Source organism: Bos grunniens, chromosome 23, assembly GCF_055505025.1.
Source record: "Bos grunniens cultivar Pamir isolate PY7600 chromosome 23, Bosgru_T2T1.0, whole genome shotgun sequence".
NCBI lineage: Eukaryota > Metazoa > Chordata > Mammalia > Artiodactyla > Bovidae > Bos > Bos grunniens.
Genome location: NC_141187.1, coordinates 29,119,064 through 29,137,635, shown reverse-complemented (window position 1 = coordinate 29,137,635; position 18,572 = coordinate 29,119,064). Strand labels below are relative to the sequence as shown.

General features: G+C 54.5%; 3 protein-coding genes across 24 annotated transcripts; 1 reads left to right on the top strand and 2 right to left on the bottom strand.

The window, feature by feature from the left end:
* Window positions 1-9: 9 nt before the first annotated feature.
* BAG6 (BAG cochaperone 6) lies at window positions 10-11,233 on the bottom strand. Of its 20 annotated transcripts, none has more exons than XM_086369318.1 (26): window positions 10,970-11,233; window positions 10,193-10,313; window positions 9,061-9,178; window positions 8,751-8,947; window positions 8,462-8,515; window positions 8,223-8,297; window positions 7,434-7,672; window positions 6,784-6,913; window positions 5,971-6,168; window positions 5,508-5,760; window positions 5,075-5,152; window positions 4,856-4,963; window positions 4,622-4,734; window positions 4,425-4,512; window positions 4,019-4,302; window positions 3,002-3,299; window positions 2,685-2,854; window positions 2,446-2,499; window positions 2,212-2,314; window positions 1,997-2,121; window positions 1,693-1,839; window positions 1,531-1,590; window positions 1,279-1,422; window positions 1,088-1,195; window positions 477-623; window positions 10-191 (listed from the first exon to the last, which is right to left on the bottom strand). In XM_086369318.1, the coding sequence occupies exons 2-26, from the start codon at window positions 10,298-10,300 to the stop codon at window positions 96-98; spliced, it is 3,495 nt and encodes a 1,164-aa protein (XP_086225444.1). In that variant the 5' UTR covers window positions 10,301-10,313; window positions 10,970-11,233; the 3' UTR covers window positions 10-95. The 20 variants fall into 20 exon arrangements, with proteins under 20 accessions (XP_086225444.1, XP_086225445.1, XP_086225446.1 ...); XM_086369319.1 differs by lacking the exon at window positions 10,970-11,233 and adding an exon at window positions 10,791-10,958; XM_086369320.1 differs by lacking the exon at window positions 10,970-11,233 and adding an exon at window positions 10,406-10,544.
* APOM (apolipoprotein M) lies at window positions 10,402-15,397 on the top strand. 3 transcript variants are annotated; one of them, XM_086369397.1, is made up of 7 exons: window positions 10,404-10,494; window positions 12,151-13,488; window positions 13,867-14,021; window positions 14,309-14,382; window positions 14,476-14,574; window positions 14,772-14,870; window positions 15,261-15,397. In XM_086369397.1, the coding sequence occupies exons 2-7, from the start codon at window positions 13,375-13,377 to the stop codon at window positions 15,284-15,286; spliced, it is 567 nt and encodes a 188-aa protein (XP_086225523.1). In that variant the 5' UTR covers window positions 10,404-10,494; window positions 12,151-13,374; the 3' UTR covers window positions 15,287-15,397. The 3 variants fall into 3 exon arrangements, with proteins under 3 accessions (XP_086225524.1, XP_086225523.1, XP_086225525.1); XM_086369399.1 differs by having other exon boundaries at window positions 10,430-10,494; window positions 13,350-13,488; XM_086369398.1 differs by lacking the exon at window positions 12,151-13,488 and having other exon boundaries at window positions 10,402-10,494.
* A 126-nt stretch (window positions 15,398-15,523) lies between these two features.
* C23H6orf47 (chromosome 23 C6orf47 homolog) lies at window positions 15,524-17,974 on the bottom strand. Its single transcript, XM_086369360.1, has one exon. The coding sequence runs from the start codon at window positions 17,164-17,166 to the stop codon at window positions 16,273-16,275; it is 894 nt and encodes a 297-aa protein (XP_086225486.1). The 5' UTR covers window positions 17,167-17,974; the 3' UTR covers window positions 15,524-16,272.
* Between the last annotated feature and the right edge of the window lie 598 nt (window positions 17,975-18,572).

The window sequence follows — 18,572 nt, the reverse complement described above, 5'->3', positions numbered from 1 at the left end:
AGACAGAGAGCCAGGAAAATCTGACTTTTTATTTCTTAAATACTGTAAAGGAAGAAGGGGGGGAAATGGTCCCCTGATGATGGAGGGCCATGGAGCTAGGGATCATCAGCAAAGGCCCTGTGGGCATTCGGGAAGCGCTGGGGGCTGTAGTTGGGGTCTTCCTGCAGTCGCTTTTGTATGTCAGCCCGGAGCTAGAGAAAGCAAAGGAGGTTGGAGTGGCACAGGCGCAGACCCTAAGACCCCAGCAAGCACATGAGCCATCCCTTAGGAGGTACTGTTTCCCCCACCAGCCGTATACTGTCCAGGAACCCAGTAATAGCATCACTGAGGCTTCCCAGATGCCTCCAGGAAAACATTGTAAAACCAAGTGGTAGTCCCAGACTCACCAGTTCACCTCTGAAGGGATCCAGGGAAGAGGGACCCTAGCCCAACCCCTCCCACTAGACCATCCCTATGCTGCTTCAAGGTGGGGGCACCTGCTGCCTGTAGCTCTCCTGAACCTCTGGTGCCTCCAGGTCCCGGCTCAGGCTCTCGGGGCTCGTCAGGGGCCGAGCTCCGGCTGCCTTAGCTGCCCGGCTCACGGCCTCTGAGAGAAGCAGCTGGGGGCCCTCACCCTGCATCGTCTGGGGGACAGGGGGTTGAGAGGGAAAAGAGGATCAAGGTCAGATCCAGTGCCACCACCCAGCTCACCCTCTGCATGAGTCAACCACTGAGCCTCCATGCTAGTGGAGAGAACAGAGACAGTCCGTGTGTAGTTTTGTCCGTCTCTGACCAAAAATGGCATTTGAATGTGCTGGACTTGGTCTCCAAAGCAAGAGAGAGAGGATGGGTCAAGCCATCCAGCATTCTCAGCTAGTCCACAAGAGGATGCCTGCCTTAAGATAGATGTGCCCTAGTCAAACAGGGTTTGGGCAATTGTGGAGTGACAAGACTGCTGGCAAACAGCAATGCAAAGGTCCCAGAAGGGTTTCCTTGTCAATTAAACAAGGGGACTAAAAACCAGGATGAATTCCTGTCTCTAGTTTGATTCTAAGCACAACAGGGGAAATCGGATACAGAGGGATCCTCAGCGAAGAGGCAAACCAACCTTGCGTCTCTTGGCAGGCATACCACTGAGGTAGGCATCGCTCAGGGGGGGCTGCGGTTTCACTTTCCGCTGGCTCTGAATGTCCTGCTGGATAATAGGGACCCATTCCTGGGGAGGGAAGGATAATGAGAAAGTAGCAATCGCCACAGCCTTCAGCTGCCTTAACCCACCAATCCCCTCCTGACACTCACTGGGGGGACTGCAGCTGCCCAAGGTTCTGTCTCAGCAGAAGCTCCATCCTGTTCGTCTCGGGAGCCCCCCTCAGGAGCAGGAGGTGGGCCTCGGGACATGGCCTCTTCTGCTGTAGTTCCAGGGGCCGGGGAAGCATTCTCCCGCTGGGAGTCAGACAGTGGGAAGACCCAGGCTTCAGATTTCTCAGCCTCCAGCCCTTCCGCCCAGCCCTCCACTCCACGTTAGCTGGCTCCTCAACCTCTCCCTGGTACCTGAGGCTCAGGGGAAGTTCTCTCTGATCCCTGAACTTCCATTGGCTCCTCAGGAAGTGTCTGTGAGAGGGGGCAGAGAAGGAGACCACCACAAAAGGCCCTCTCAGATCTCTCTGGTTCCCTCAAGTCCCCTAAACCCACAGTCCAAGAGGATCCTCTTACCTGAGGGGGATCCCCAACCCTGCGAACGTATCTGAGAATGGCATCAGGGCCTACAGGCATGTGTTCCAGTACCACCTGCAGCCTCAGTCCCATCATAGTGGTCAGCCAGCTCACCAAGGACGGATTCACTCCACGAGACATGCGACGCTGGGGGAAGAAAGCAGACTTGAAACACAAAACCCTCAACTGGCCTTTGAAAGGCACCAAAGCACAAAGGGGGGCAGTTTGGAGGAAAAAAAATTGCAGGATACCAAAACCTGAGAAAAAGCAAAAGGCTGGGGATCTGGGACTGAGTAATGCTTACAATTCGGCCATTGATGACAGCAGCAAGCTCCATCTGCTGTCCCCCCAAGCAGTGCAGGTTCAGGGCCAAGCATTCAAACAGGCCCTGGTTACACAGCTCCAGCAGTCGGGCCCCAAATCCACTGTCTGTGGGCAACACAGAAGGACAGAATGCTGGTACCTGGCAGCCCTGAGCATCCAACGTGCCCCCTCACTCTGGCTCAGCCAGCCCCTGACCTGTGCAGTGCATCACATGAGCAGCAATGCTGTTAAATTGCTCTTGGAGAAATTCCAGGTTTGTTCGGATGATGTCCACACCTGGCTGAACTTGCACCAAAGACTGAGAGAGAAGACACAAGAAGACCCCCAAATCAGAAACCCAGACAGACTGGGAGTCAGGGAAGCAGCAGCTGGAACAACAGCCACCCTGACCACAGTCAGGAAAGGAGCGGCTGGAAAAGGGATACTCACAAAACTCTCCCGCACATATTCTTCAAGCCCCGTGATCAACGCGTGGGTTGCCGTCTGCGGGCGGGTGGAGATAGCACAGGTTAGAACAAACCCCACCCCTCAAGACATGTCCCCCTCCTCCCCTAGCAAGCCCAGAGCTTCGGCTGGGGCAGTCACAGCTTTAGGCAAGGCGTAAACGAAGTCAGAAATAAGTAACAAAAAGTGAGATGGAGCACTCTGGGCCCAAGGTCTTCATTTACCCGGATGTTACCAGGTGTGGGCTCCTGGCCACCCAGGTAGTGCTGGTGGAAGAAAGACCGCAGCTGGGGCTGGAGCCGCTGCAGGGGCTGGAAATGCCCGTGGAGCAGCATCACCACATCCACCATGGAAAAGTTCTGGCACAGAAGAGACAGCAGGGCCCCGAAGAATCCTAGAGACAAGGACTGAGGTCAGCAGTGGCCTTTACCACCTGGCCTGCCCTCCAGCCCATCAGCCTCATCCCACCATCAACAAAGGCCACCAACTCTCCCCTGGCTGCCCGATCCCTAGAGAAGGCAGGACACCCTTATCTGCTCACCGAGAGCCCCATCGGCCCCGGGCTCAAAGATGTTGCTGGACCCACTGAGGCGCTGTATGAAAGCAGCGATGCTCTCACTGCTGCCAGCCCGGGCCCCCAGGGAGCCCAGCAGCGAGCTCAGCACACCCTGCACCACTGAGGTGAAGAACTCCAACGGCAGGCTTTCAGGACCCACGCTGCCAGGACTCCCGCTGCCACCAGAAGGGGACCCCGGTGGGGGTGCTGTCTGCTGCTCTGGGGCCGGAGGGGGCGGTGGGGGTGGAGGCGGCGGAGGAGGGGGAGCAGCTGTTTGTGTTGCCTGCACGAGAGAGAAGGAATAAAGAACAAAGAGTGAAATCAGAATGAGGACATAGAAAGGCATTATGCTTAGTTGCTCAGTCAGTCGTGTCCGACCCTGCAACCCCATGGACTGTAGCCTGCCAGGCTCCTCTGTCCAAGGGGATTCTCCAGGCAAGAATACTAGAGTGGATTGCCATGCCGTCCTCCAGCGGATCTTCCCAACCCAGGGATCGAACCCAGGTCTCCCGCACTGCAGGCAGATTCTTTATCAGCTGAGCCACCAGGGAAGCTCATGAATACTAAAGTGGGTAGCCTATCCCTTCTTCAGGGGATCTTCCTGACCCAGGAGTCGAACCGGGGTCTCCTGCATTGCAGGCAGATTCTTTACCAGCTGAGCTACCAGGGAAGCCCCAAAAATGGCACTGGGGAGGCACAAATCCACAGGGGTCTGGAAGGTATGGCCCTCTGTTCCAGTCTTTGCGCCTTACAGCAGAATACACATGGCGGCTTCTCATAAGCTGAGTCGGGTTGAGCAGTTACCCTCTGAACGGGTTAGCTCATGAAAGCAGGGACACAATTACTGTGCTTCTCTCTCCCAGCCTGTTTTCCTCATCTACCAAATGGAGGGTGCTGAGACAATCAATTCCCAATATTCCCTCCCAGTGGCAACAAGACACCCAGTACCTGGCTGGGCTCAGGAAGAGGAAGGCTGAAACGGAGAGTCAGCCAGCCACTCACCTGCAAGAAGTCCGTCATGCCCTGGAGAAAGGCGGGTACACCAGGCATCGCCACAGTAATGGTGGGAGAAGCCATACCAGGCCCTCCAGTTCCCGGCCCAGCAGGCCCCAGCAGGTTCCCCAGGAGCTGAGAGAACTGAAGATCAGAGGTGGAGGCTTGAGGGGGCGGAGGCTGGGCGGGCCCCCCGGGGGCAGGGCCAGCTGTGGTAGCCGTGTTGGTGGTGCCAGAACTGGCTGACGCAGTGGCAGGGGCTGGAGATGGAGCCATTCCTGGGGTCCCCTGAGCTACAGAGAACAAAAGAAGACAGCTGAAAACTCAAGGAAAACAAGACCCCACAGCATCTCCATTCTGGTGGAGAGAACTGGGAAACTGCTTCCATCTGAGGTGGAGAAGGACACGGACTCACCCACAAGGACAGGCTGCATAAGAAGCTGCCCCACGAGGCCGCTCACCATCTGGGCTAAAGAGGCGTTGGTACCCAAACCAGCGCCCGGCTGAGGGGAGAGGACAAGAGCAGGCTTTCAGACTTGGCCTCTCCATGTCCCACCACAGGAGTTTCTCCCCACACTCTTCCCCGATGGGACTCCCCTACCCCTAACTCACCAGAGCCCCTGAGACTGGGGGCCCCCCAGGATGGGAAGGCCGAGCCTGTGGAGGGGTGGGCCGGGCAATCACCAGCCGGGTGGGAGCTGTCGGGAAGCCTGGCACCTGCTGTCCTGTGGGTGGCAGAGGGGAGAGACCGAAGAGGGCTGAGGGCCCAGTCCAAGCAGGCCAGCAGATGACACCCACCACCGTGGACCGGGGCCCCCTCCCAGGCTTCCCCTTTCAGGTTGTTACCTGCGGCCGCGGAGGCAACAGCTGCCACCATGGCCTCATGAGTGATCTGGTGGGCGACGGCGTGCATGAACTCAGGGGGCAGGGAGGGCAGCTGGATGAGGGTGGAGCCTGGGGGGTGGGTCTGATGTAACCTTGACCCTGGACCCCCTTCAACCCACCCACTCGGCCCTACCCCTTCTCTACCCAGAGCTCAGCCTGCTCTGATGCCCTCACTCTTACCCAGGGTCTGGCCATGACCAGGGGGTCCTAGGGGGCCAGTGGGAGCACTCGGAACTCCACCAGGCTGTGTGCCAGAATCTGGGCAAGGAGACAGAGACAGTGGCTCTGAGACAGGCAGGGCCAAGGTCTAACTGGATCCTCCCGAGATCAGCATGCTTCAGGCCTCCACTCTCCCGACCAGAAAAATGGCCTTTCACTCCATCCAGATAGGGAGGACACGTTCCCTTCACCACGCACACAACTCTCTGGAGGACAGGCCGTTCTTCCTGCCCCTCCCCACACACGCCAACTTAAAGAGACTGTGCTCTGTGCCCTCAGCCACCACCACCAGCCCTAGCCTCTCCTTTCCCACCCTGGCACCCCTACATCTCAGCACCAACCCCAGACCCCTCCTTGCGCTGCTCTGCTCTGCCAGCGGCTGTTCCCAGCTCACCTTGGATGTTCATGTGCATCATTACCACGGGTTCCACGCTCTGGTGGGAAATCCGGATGACCCTCGGGTGGCTGGTGGTCGGTGGGGGAGCTGGCCCTGGCGGGGAAGCCCCCTCATTCGAAGACTCAACGGCGGTAGAAGAGGGGGCCACGGACGAGGCCTGCCCAGCACCAGCGGGAGGTGCCTCCGCACTTGGAGTCGGGGGGGGCCGTGTCCCATTCCCCGTCATGGTCACAGTGGTCCCCACATTGATCTAGACGACAGAGATGACAGGGCAAACGTGAGAAAAATACAAGAGCCTAACCCAGAGCACCCCATGATACACTTCTAAAGTCTCCTCCATCCTGGGTCACCATGTTTGCAAAGTCTGCTCCCCTCCCAACCTCCTTGGAGCCCAACAGCTACAATGGATCACTCCATCAACAGCCCCCCATCTGCCCGCATCCAGGCTCCCCTCATCCACCTGGATGGGGATGGCCGCCTGCTGGAGCACCATGGGGGTGGTGTAGTGAGACATGGGCCGGACCACGTGCAGATGACGAGGGGGCGCACAGGCCAGATTGCAACGCAGGTCGGATAGCGCCACGAAGGTGTTGCCCAGCAGCCGCAGGCTCTCCCCCACCAAGTTGATCAAGCGCTGGTCCTCCTCACGGCCCTCTTGCTGTACTCCCCGGGGCCAAACACAGAAAGGCAGAAAGCATTAGACTAGGATCCACCTTATTAAAAAAGTAATGCCTTCTTGAGATTATCACATCCTCTTTGTCTTTTGAAGAAGGAAATGGCAACCCACTCCAGTATTCTCTCCTGGAAAATCCCATGGACAGAGGACTCTGGCAAGCTACAGGCCACTGGGTTGCAAAAAGTTAGACACGACTGAGCAAGTGAGGCTATGTCTTCAGGTACATCCTCTGAAACTTCTATATACATCAAATCTTTGCAAGTAAGCTCTAGTTTATACACACAAATAGCTTCCTTTGATAATAAACCCTACAGTGAATCAGTAAGCTATCACCTGCTAATCTCCCTTACTTTATAAACTTCCTAAGTAACTCATTTAGGGGATCATCAAAGTGTGAAGACAGTGAACACCATAAAGATGTCGAGGAGGAAAAGATCCCGCTTCCCTACCAAGGAGCAAACGATCACTTCCTTCCTAATCTAAAGAGAAGCAGCTCTGTAGAAGATGACATCTTTTGGGGCGCAGGGCAGGGAAGTGATCTACAGTTCGCCCTGCTCCATCTGGGGGTGCTGGAGGTGAGGGGGTGGGTGGGCTCACATTGTTGTTATAGTCCGTGGTGGCAGCAGCGCCCAAAACCTCATAGTAGCGCTGCAGGAAGGGCTGGAGGCGGCTCTCAAGCCGCTGCAGCTCCTGAAGCACCTCGACGTACTCCGCAGGCGAAGGGTGGCTGTGGACAAAACCCAAAGCGGCCGTGAGCCAAGGCTTCCTTCAGATTCCTGCCCTTGCCACCCATGCCCCACTTCTTGGCCTCCCAGAGCCCCAGCCCAACCCCCCTGACCCCCCCAAGGACTAACAGAACCTCTGTTCTTTAACCTCACCCAAGGGGGAAGGACAAGCAAAGACAAACTGCTTTCACCCTTCCCACCACACAACCCTGTACCTACAATGGCAAAACACTAACTCTTAAAAACCAGATGGGGCCTCTGGGTACTCAGGGGAGAGAATCTTGCCACCTCCGGGAGCACCATGTGGATTTCCTAACCCGAAGGAGGGCAGTGCCTCTGGCTCAGTGGCCAGTCTCAATCTCATTTACCTACTCCAGAGCCCCTCCCTGCCCCTCAACACTAACTCCACAAGCACCACCTCTGAACAATCTTCTCTCTCTCATCAGACCTTTTCCTGGTCCTTACACTTCACTTAGAATCCCCAACCCACCCCCACCCCAAAAGGTGCCCTCCCTCTCTCACTTGGGTGCATTTGTCTCTGGGGCAGATGCTGGGCCCGCTGGGGCTGGGCCAGAAGGGGTGAGCTCCGGGCTCTGGGCAGGGGCACGCTCCTCCACTTCTTCCGCCTCCATGGGCTCCCGAGGAGGCACTTCACTTTCAACCGGTTCTGACGTTTGGGAGGTCAAGGCCACTGGCTCCGGGGCAACCGTTGGCGTCTGGGGTGGCGGCTGACTGTGCTGGGCTTGGGCCCCTCCTCGGCACTGAAGCGGGGGAAGAGTCAGGACAACAAAGGCAACGTGAGACTGCAGCAGATTACTCAGGTCAGAGCAGACTGAGTGGAGAAGGGGCACTAACTAGGCGCCCCAAAGGCAGGGCTCTGCATCTGAATCTCTGACTCCCTAAAACGTACACAAATTAGATCTGTGACAAACACCTACGATACTTACAAATAAACTATTAACAAAAACTAGGGATTGCGGTTTCCTAACCTCCAAGAGAAAAGAAGGAAAGGACCCTGGCTGCAAATACAAACCAATGAAGCTAAGCCATCCCAGCATCAAATATGATAACCAAGGAACAGGAAGGCAAGGAATCCTTCTTTAATTGCAAAGAGAATCAGCAGGGACAGGACAGCCTCAAACGAAAGATACTTTTTCTGCCCAAAAGAAAAAACACTGCAGAAAAGAGATTAGATTAAGAGGGGAGAACCCAGTGGATGTGACCAATCATGCCCTCATCCCTAGGCTAAGACAAAAGGGGTAGGAAAGATGGAGTGAGACAGGCAGACAGTGGCCAGCCTTGCCCACTCACCTCCATCCGGGAGAGTAAGGTCTGTATATCCCTGATCATATGCTGAGCCATCACCAGCCGCACTCGGGGCTCACTCTATAATGAAAGAAAGAAAATCGGGGTAGGTTGGAGATAAAGCCACAAGCTCCATTACCTACTAAACCAGGACCCAGCCCCATCTCCTCAGCCAGACCCACCCCTCACTTCGTGGCCTCCTTCTCCCAGATCCCCTTCCTTGACCCTCCCAGGCCCCATGATACCTGAATCGGGGCCTGTTCCATGTTGATGTGAACATCCACAGCAGAGCCGTCACTCTGGGGAAAGGGTAAGGGAAGTTGTTCTGGGAGAAGCCAAATACTAAGGCCCCCACACTTCCAACTGATTTTCTGGAGCCCAACCGCTCTAGCTCCTCAAAGACAGAGGCCGTTACCAAACCAGAGGGCCCACCAAAGCCCTTCTAAAGACTGACAACTCTCTTATGAACTCTTGGCTGCTACCACAATGAAAACTGCTCCCACAAAAACCCTCCCATGAGGAACACAAGCTTACGGGAAGATTGAAGGTTCCAACCATGACATAGCTGTTGGCATTCCGGTCATGAACAGAGGCCCCAGGCCCCCGAGTACCAGGCGTGGGTCCCCCACCATGGGTGGCTGAGGTGGACCCTGTTCCAGAAGATGCTCCAGAAGGGAGCTGAGTCTGAGGAGGAGCCCGTTCCACAAGGTGAATAACCTTTCCCCCAACATCTGCAGAAAAAAGATACACACCAAAATATCACATGATCGGGTAAACCCATAGCCTCAGCCCACTGCTCTGGACAGCAGCCTCAAGCTCTGCTCTGCCTCCCCCACCCTCTTACTGTATTCTTGGAGCTTCTTATCATCCTGCAGAACTCGTCCCTGGTAGATAAGCCGTTGTTTCTCAGACGGGATGCTAACAGAAGCAGCAATATGCTCCTTGAACTCCTTTACGTTCATCTATAGGGAAGAAGAAACATGACAAGGAATCAGGGAATGGAAGAAAAAGGACAGAAAAGGGACAGCTGACTTGTAAGGGGTAAAAACCACCCCATCCTAAAATTACTACCCATCTGTCTTAATTGTGAGGTAATTATTGAGCAAAGCCCTGAACTAGGGCAACACTTGTCAAAATACATACAATAAACGTAAGGAACTTCAGGTATAGGCCCAGGAGAAAACTACAGGGCTGAAGAGCAAAAACACCAACTGACATTCTCTTCTCTCCTTCTCTGCCTGGCTCCAAAAGGAATGTGTGTGCCTAGAGATACCGGTGACCCCTCCACAAACACAAAATGATACAACACTGTAATCTTAAAAATAAAAGCAATGACAAAGAAGATGTGGTAGAGAACCAGGTTAAGGAAGGCAGACTCAAGCAAGAAGAAAAAGGGGCAAAATCAGAAAAATATTTTTCCTAACTAGACAACTGACTTGTGAGAAGTACCCAGCTGTTTACAAACACCTAATCACAAAAGCCTGCACAGTCTCATTAAATACACGTAACAATGTGTTAAAACTATGGATCAACCTCCTTACAATTTTGTCTACTAAGGATCTACCTACATTACGAGCATTATTGGATCCGACTTCCATCCTTCAAAAACACAGCATAGACCTCATCAGTTTTTAAGACACTCTTCTACTTTAGGTCCTAGTGTTCTGTTTGCCTTCCCAAAAGCAGGAGCCATATCTGTCCCTTTGGGCTGGGGCTCATCTATCATGTTGGCATAAAGATTCCTCCTTCTTTCTTTCCCTCTGCCTTGAGTTTTATCGGGCGGAGGAAAGCAAAGAAAATCTACCTCACCCAACAAAAGCCAAAGAGAAAACATCAGAAAATGTTCTGGATACAACATGAACAAAAGAATCAATGAGAGAAAATTTGAAAACCATAATATCAGGCTCTTCTTTCAGTACAAAGAACCTGTAAGAGGAAGAGTTAATGAGTGTCTCCCAGAAGTACTGGGGTCTCACCTGGGCCCCCACAATAAAGGTCCGGGTCTGAGAGTCCAGGGTCTTCACCAGCACCTCCAGGCTGTCAGGTTCCTCCATAGTGGTACTGGTACTATCATTGGGCTCCATGGCCGACAGCTCTCTAAGGAAGAATGTTAGGAGAAGGCCCGCTGTCGCCTAGAGCAGATTTTTATATACCCGGAAGCCTCCCCTGCCCGAGACTCCGCCCCATACCTAAAGAGTTTCTCCCACACGAGCACACACACTCACACCCGCCCCCATCCCCCTTCTGACTCCGGGGCACGGGGAGAGAAACACAAAGGGTAAGAGATCGACGGCACGGGGAGCTGGAGGGCGGCAGGTGGGAGGGGCTCAACGACGCCAATCATGGTAAGGGAGGGCCAGTAGAGCTAGGAAGACGGGAAAAAAGGAAACACGAGACCGGTGTCATCACCGGTCACGGTAGGACAAGGGCTCGAGAAGTCGGCAAACCCCGGGGACAACCAGAGAGCGAGGGTCGCGCCAGACTCTGTGGAGAAAGTGGTTTCGCGCACGCGCGCCACGCCACGCCCATCGAACCCGCTTAAGTCACTAGAGACCCGAAATGACGAACACTCACGGGGGGCCAGATAGGCGAGCTGTCTCCCTCTTCCACGTACCCTCGGTGCTCTAGCAGATAGGCACAACTAACACACTCCAAACACATACACACATCCAAACACACACACACTCCAAACACACACACACACACACACACACCCTACCACCCAGCTCCGCCCCCGACTTCCCCCACAGTACCGTCACTTCCGGTCTCCCCCAACCTGCCACCGACGGCCACTTCCGTTTCCCCGATAGTCTTTGGGGATCGTGAGGCGGTACTTCCGGCTCCCCCCAGGCCCCAAAGCTTTACTTTTGTGGGGCTTTTCCAGAAAGTCCGCGGCCCCAAATAGTGAGTTCCTGGCGGCGAGACGGGCCGGGGCCGGCCTAGATGGGAGGGAGCCGAGCACCCCGAAGAGCCGCCGCCACCGCCGTCGCCCGGGGGACCGTACTGCGCCTGCGTGCGTCCTACTACGCATGCGTGCACACTTAGGCACCTCCCACCCCAGCTGGCGCTGTTCAGTTCTCCCCTGCGCGCGCTTAAGCAATAGGGGGTAGTGGTGGCCGCTGTAAGTGCCTGAAAAAACCTCTACGAGATGGGACTCTTCGACTGCCTCGAGAGGCTTTGAGCAGTTGTGTGGATCTTGGAGTCTGGAGACTGGGGATTGTGCCTCGGAATCTATGCTGAAGTCTTGGTCGGCAGAGAATTTGAGGCGGCACTGTCCAGGCCACCTAGAATTCTGTCTTCTCTTACCATCGTCCTCGCTGAGCCACTCCTTCGGCGCCTCCGGAAGTCACCCTTTCCATAGGCGGTTGGAGGTGGTTCTCGAGCTGATTTACGTGCGGTGGCGTCGTTGGGCCTGACCTCGGTTTTGCCCGGTGGGCGTTTTGTGGCGCCATGTTCTTCCCCGGCGGTGTGCAGCCGAGGGGACACGCCATGTTTTGGAGAAGCCAAGGATTTAGGACTTTTCAGGACTGTTGTCTTAAAAAGGACGACTCCGAGTTTGGGAATTGGAAACAAATGGGGTCAGAGTGGAATGAAACACAAGACCCTGGGGGATTGAGAGGGCCGCCTAAGGGCTTCTACAGGCGGAAGGTCCGGTAGAGTTACCGTCCCTCTGCCCTCTTCTCCCCCCGCCCCTCGGGCAAGGGCCTGGGCCCCGCAGTGCTGCCACTGCTCCGGCCAAACCCGTTGTTGCCGGTGTATCTGCCTCCGGTGCCTGTCCTTTCTGGGATTTGCAGCTTATACTTAAGTCCCGGTACTAAAAGTTTTAATAAGCATCTGTATAGTGAGCCCCTAGTTGGTGCCAACCAGTTTGCTGAGGGTTTCACATACTGTCACATTTAATAGCCTTTCAACATCTATTATATCCCTTTTATAGGTGAATGTAAGTGGCAGAACTGACAAATCCAGGCCTACCAGACTCCCTTGGGTCAAGCACTTCTATTTTACTGCCCTAATAGCTTGCATTTTAGTTTTTTTTTTTAAATATAATGAACCCTCAGCTATTCATCACCCAGATTTTATTTTTTTTAGCTAAATCGCAAGCCCAGAGCAAGCCTCACCTCTCAGAACAAATCTTTATGGCAGCCTGTGGGTTATAAATAATCCATAAAGGAAGTCCCATCTTCTTGGCACTACCCAATGACTGCCTCTTGACAATTCTTTGCCTACCTCCTATTACTTGAGAACATAATACCCACAAGAGACTAATAAGTGCTTTACATACATTACTATTAATTATAGGGAATATTTACTTTGGATTTATGTGCAGGCCTTTGCTAAGGGCTTTATATGTCTTAGCTCTTTTAATCCTATAAGATTGATGATTTGCTCATTTTATACATGAGAAAACAGGCAAGATTAATAAAACTGTCCAAAGTAAGGGTTTGGACCCACCCTGCTTGACACCACTGTATATACTCTTTAACAACTAGATTCTGTAGCTTCTTGCAGTAAAAAACATTAAGCGAATGAACTCGTGTGTCAGCAGACTTTTCTGGAGGGTGTACATAGTTTCTCCAGTGAACAACTTCAGAGAGAAAGCCTCCCATCCACATACTTCAGCACCTGGTACATACCTGTTGTAAAGCACTTACCAGGTGGTATTGCAATGATTTGTTTACACAGCTAGTTCTCAGACTGATTTCTTCAAGGCCAGGGACTATGTCTTACTTTTATGTTCCCAAGGCTTAGCCAGTTCCTGACAAACAACTGGAACTCAAAAACAGTTTGCTCAGTGAGTGAGTGACTGGTAGAATCAATCCATCTCTCTTCAGTGCTGCACAGCACAGCAGATATCCCAGCTCAGATAGGGTTTGAAAGATCACCTGGAGGTCTCAGCTGTCTTAACTCCTGGGAGACCCTGGAGGTGCCAGGATGTACTGTAGAGTGGTTGCATTTCGAAGAGGGGGAGGAAGTCCTGAACACTGTAAGTAATCCATGGTTGGGTTGGAAAACAAGATTGAAGTTACTCATTAGCGGGTGAAAGGGTCAAGGGTCGAGGCAAGGGGGCTGGAAGCAGACTATACTGAGCAGTGAGTTGGGGACAGCAGTTAAGGCACCAGCCACTCCACGCAGAGCACCAGCTCCCTCCTGCCTGAAGATGTTCCACCACATTTGGGCAGCTCTTCTCTACCTCTGTGGCATTCTCCTTAACTCCATCTACCAGTGCCCTGAGCACAGCCAACTGACAACTGAAGGAGTGGATGGGAAAGAGGTATGCACTGAGCAGATGGGAAGCTGCTGAGTTGGGGGTGGGGGGCTCTGATGGACTAGGGTAAGAGGCCCAGCATGACCAGAAAGCCACACTGGAAGGAAGAAAGGGTGTGAGTGTTGTGATGATGAAAGCAATAAGTAAAAAATATATATAAGTACTATGGCCATCAATTTGAAGACATGTAGAACTGGAGAGTGGGGTTTACTGAAGAGGAGCAAAGAGGAAAAGTCATTTAATGACTCCTTGTCATGGATCCAGTCTTTAGCTGGAAAAAGGCAGCCAACACCCTCATTCCTAAGTATTGTCATTCTGACTGATGAAGAGGTTGGATTCTGTAGTGAGACCCACCTTCTTCTGCTCCCTTCCTTGTCTCTCCAGTTCCCAGAGCCCCACCTGGGCCAGTGGTACTTTATCGCAGGGGCAGCTCCCACCAAGGAGGAGTTGGCGACTTTTGACCCTGTGGACAACATTGTCTTCAACATGGCTGTGGGCTCTGCCCCCATGCAGCTCCAGCTTCGAGCGACCATCCGCACGTGAGTGGTGAGAAGGCAGAGGCACCAGTACGTGCGGTCTCTGCCTAAAGTGTGAGCACCCGCCCACAAAGAGCTGGGCTCTTTGGCATACCCATTATTCTTGGCCCACTTGAGTTCAATAGCTTTGTTAGTTTCCCTCTGGAGAGAGATGGTTGGACCTAACCATCCCTTCGTAGCTTGAAACCCAAGGGGACCCAGGCTTCCAGAAAGAGTAAGATGGAATAGAGGCTGGTACTGAGTGGTTGAAGTGTCACTGTTTCTCCTCCTTGCCACCACCACTTCTGCAGGAAAAACGGGCTTTGCGTGCCCCGGAAATGGATCTACCACCTGTCTGATGGGAGCACAGATCTCAGAACCGAAGGTTGGTTTTCTCCAGCCCTCACTCTCCTTAGGCCCCCTGGGCTTGCTTGCTTCTGCATCTCTGTCCTCACACTTTCCCCCGCAACCGTGACAGGCCGCCCTGACATGAAGACCAAGCTCTTCTCCAGTGCATGCCCAGGTGGAATCATGCTGAAAGAGACAGGCCAGGGTTACCAGCGCTTCCTCCTCTACAGTGAGTGTGGGGAGGCCAGGCAAGATCTGGGGAAAAAGAGGGGAGGTGGGGAGATGGGGGTTGGGAGAAGGCAATAGAGTCCCTTTCTCTGGGTTCTGTGACATCATCCCAGGAAGGACTGGCTGCTTCCCTGAGGTCCTCACCAAGGGATGTGCTGAGAAGCAGGGGCTTTGATGAGCCTGGCCCTCCCTTTCCAGATCGCTCACCCCACCCTCCTGAGAAGTGTGTGGAGGAATTCCAGTCCCTGACCTCCTGCCTGGACTTTAAGGCCTTCTTACTGACTCCCAGGAATCAAGGTGAGGGGGTAAAGTCTTATGGAAGACAACTAGGACTTACCAAGTCTTCTGTGAGAGCTGGATGAAAGGGACTCAGGTGATGTCACCAGGGGGCATGGCCAAAGGCTGACATCATCACACTGGCTATGTTGACACTTCCATTTGTGTCACAGACTAATGGTACCAGAGGGAGCCAGGATGGACTCTGGGCTATTGCAGTGGATAAAGGGGGCAGAAGGTCAGACAGGGGGCAGATTGTCAGAGGTCTGCAGGGAAAAAAAGACCTCAGAGACCCCTTCTCTGACATGGGGGCATGAGAGACTGCATTCTGCCTCATCCCATTGCCATGAGCCTTGCCTCTCTCCCTGGGTCTCCCTCCTGTCCAGCCTCCTTTCTCTCTCCTCCCACCAGACGCCTGTGAGCTGTCCAGTAACTGACCTGTGGCTTCACCTATGCCCCCCAGATGGATACAGTGGGAACTTGTATGGTGAGAGGAGAAGCTGGAGACTCCCAACTCTCTTTCAAAAGTAATAAAGATGATTTTCCAATCCTCGTCTCATTTAGGGGTTTGTATTCCAATATCAGTCCTGCTCCTCTCATTTCAGTCCTCCCCCTGAACCTTCTCCCACCTTAACCCCCAGATGGACGGCGTCAGGAAGGACACTGAACGGTGCTAACTCTCACTTTGTAGTGGTATATTTAGCATTTGGTGTGACACAGTTATTTATTGCTGAGTGAGCAAACCCAACCCCCTAGTGGGGTCTGCAAACTCTAGGGCTCCCCATGCTGCCTGTGAGCTGCCAGCCCCTCTGAGCTGGCCATCCTGCCAACACTGCCTGCACCCAGCCCCACTCCCCCTGGCTCCTAGGAATCCTCAGGTCCTCCCTTCAGGCTCCCCATCACCTGTGGGAACCCCATCCAGACCCCCTAATCCACCCAACTAGGAGTGTTGCTCTTCCCCAGATGGTGCAGATCCCAGGATCCAAGGGATCCCCCAAGTTTCTCAACCACCCTCTTACCCCACCCAGAGGTCTGTCTGTCCTGACTGGTTTTCTCCACCCCTGGAGAGTTTTAAAAGGTAGAGAGGACACTTCAGTCTTTATTCTCACCACCACACTTTTTTTTTTTTTTTTTTTTTTTGCTTTTAAAAAGTGGAGGTGGAAGAAAAAAAGTGGGAAAAATGTAAAAGCAAAAATTAACAACAGCTGGTGAATTCAAGGGCGAGGCCCCCACTGTCCATAAACACAGACACCCTGAACAGCTCTCCTGTGTGTGGAGGCGGCTCTGTGCCCTCATACTCTGGGGTTTCTGCCCCATCCCTGAGGTCCCTGTGCTTACAATTTGGATCATACCTCCCACACTATCTTCATCCTTGCTCCCACCCCACTGAGGGTAGGACCCTGGGTCACACCATACCCCTTGGTCACAGCCCCTTGCCTGGGTCTCCCTTCTGCTCCTCCCCCTCCCTCCCTAACTTCTCGCCCTCCAAGTCAGTGGCCTCCTCATCCCCACTGGGCTCCCGGAGGCTGACAGCCAGCACCAGGGCCTGTAGAAGACCAAAGAGGCAGGCAAAGTGCAGGGGGTGAGCGGTCAGTAGGCTCAGCACGGCATGGAGTCCATGCAGAGCAGCCAGAAAGGACAGCAGCCCATGCAGCCAGAGGCCCAGCGGTCCACGCAGGCCCAGCGCATCCAAGGCTGCCCGCAAGGGCCTTGAGCAGAGCCCCAGCAGGGCTGAGGCCAGCAGCTCCAGCAGGTGCAGGGTCAGGTTGGTGGAGATCTGCAGACACTCCTCTGGGTCACCCAGATACTGGTGGGGAGCCCCTGCTCCCCCAACTGTATCCCCCCGCAACCAGCCTAGCAGCTTCTGACGCCGGCCAGGCTTCTCCACCGGGGCTTCAGCCACTGAGGGGCTCAATTCCTCTTCAGGGGACCCTCCACGTTTCCCGGTGCCATCTGAGTCCACAGGATCCTGTCCTAGTTTGGGAATGGTCTCCCCAGCCTCTGGTCTCCCAGACTCTTGGGTGCTGGAAGCAGTCTTCTCCCACTTCAGAGAATCCATTCTTTTGTACCCCAATTGCTCAACTTGGGCCTCCCTGCTTGGTTCTGGAGCAGCCCCAGAGCTCCTCTGTGCACCTGAGTCCTGGGTATTGGGAGACCCCAGATCTCCCATGGTTTCTGGAGCACTGTCCCAGTCACTCCCTGAATTCTCAGAGGAGCTGTCCATCCGTCTGGGTTCTGGGGTGGGCAGGTCAGGTCTCGTCGACTTCCGGCGGCCCCAGGGGCGAGGGAGCCAGCCACCAAGGCGTCGGAGGAACATGGCTGGGGTGTGCAATGAGCCCCCCAATTCTGGGGCTGCTTCCTGGCACGGCTTAGGCTCTTGGATGGGGGGACTGAGGATTTCCTCAGAAACCAGAGTGTGTTTAGGCTCAGAAGAACAGGTATCTGCTTGGAGAGTCCTACTCTGAACTCAGGAGTGGCTCTCCTCTTCCCAGGATGGTCATGCAGCCTGAAGCGGCTTGTTTCCGTTTCAGTTTTAAGGTAAAGAGAGGCACATTCAAATCCATTCACCACCACCCCACTACACACACACGATTCCAAAAGTCTACGAATCTGACAAAGCGTGGGACACCGTCACAGTGTCCTCCCTGTTTTCCAGGTTTCTTTCCCAGCAGGCAGCACCCCAAGTTTCACTCACCAAGGCCACGCCCCAAGGTGCCCCAGAAACTGGGGAGGCGGTTCTCCATCCAAAAAGGGAGGAAGGAAGGTGGCCACGGATCCTAGGTGCTCCCGACCTACCAGGAGAGTCCTAACTGCTGCCCTAAGGCAGCTCAGAAAGAAGTCTCCTGTTAAGTGAGTGGGGGGTGAGGTATCCGGCAAACTCCAGCCAGCAACGTTCCTGCTTTGATTCAGAGGGCTGTGATTCCTATAAAGTGGCCCCACTGGCACCCCAGCCCGCAGCTGAGATTCAGTCTTCGCAAGGTCAGGCCGGAGATGTCCTGGGAGATCCCGGGAGCGAGGCAAAGCGCGCGCCTGCCTGGGGAGCCTGGCGTCCAGGCGTCCAGGCGATGCAGCCCCTCCCGGGCCCAGCGTCGGGGCCTCGGCCTTGCGAAGCCGCCCGGAGCCGCAGAGCCCGGAAGCAGCCGTACCGGGACTAGAGGACAGGCGGAGGCGGAGCCCCAGCTCGCGGGGCGGACCCTGTCGATCGACCGCCCCCCACCCCCCGCCCCCGGCCCGAGCTGCCTGTGCGCGCCATCAGTGCGCACCCGGCCGTACCCAGGGGCGCACAGCCGAGGTCACAGCAGCCAAAAGCGTGAATGTAAGCCTAGCCTTTCATTTTCGTCGCCTAGAGACCCCCGACCGCTGGTATCCCCTTAAGCTCGCCCGCCCCCTTTAGTTCCCTTGAGTTCTTCCCTGCATCCCGCTCCACTCCTTTTTATAGTTCACGATTTCATGAAAGGCTCTTCCAGAAGAGAAAGCTGAGAGGCTTGGGGCTTAGGTAGCCCTTCCTTGCTCCTCCCTGCAGATTTTTACCTCTTGGATTTGACAACAGTGGGTACTTTATGTGCCTGGCACCTGGTATGAGGCAGGAGGAACAGGAGAGCAAGTGTGGGGAAGACAAGTGTAGACAAACAGGATGTGCTTCCTGCCCTTAGGAGTTTTCAGGTATCAAAATGAACCTTGGCTTAAAGTGTAGATTTGGGAGGCCAGAGTTCTGGTTCCAGC

Excerpts from the sequence above, each read along its gene's own strand:
- BAG6 (XM_086369318.1), bottom strand. The coding sequence starts at position 10,300 with ATGGAGCCCAATGATAGTACCAGTACCACTATGGAGGAACCTGACAGC. Across the intron at positions 5,761-5,970 it reads AGGCGGCCATCCCCATCCAG|ATCAATGTGGGGACCACTGT; the intron begins GTGGATGAGGGG and ends TCTGTCGTCTAG. Across the intron at positions 3,300-4,018 it reads GCATGACGGACTTCTTGCAG|GCAACACAAACAGCTGCTCC; the intron begins GTGAGTGGCTGG and ends TCTCTCGTGCAG.
- APOM (XM_086369397.1), top strand. The coding sequence starts at position 13,375 with ATGTTCCACCACATTTGGGCAGCTCTTCTCTACCTCTGTGGCATTCTC. Across the intron at positions 14,022-14,308 it reads CTTCGAGCGACCATCCGCAC|GAAAAACGGGCTTTGCGTGC; the intron begins GTGAGTGGTGAG and ends CCACTTCTGCAG. Across the intron at positions 14,575-14,771 it reads CCAGCGCTTCCTCCTCTACA|ATCGCTCACCCCACCCTCCT; the intron begins GTGAGTGTGGGG and ends CTCCCTTTCCAG.
- C23H6orf47 (XM_086369360.1), bottom strand. The coding sequence starts at position 17,166 with ATGTTCCTCCGACGCCTTGGTGGCTGGCTCCCTCGCCCCTGGGGCCGC.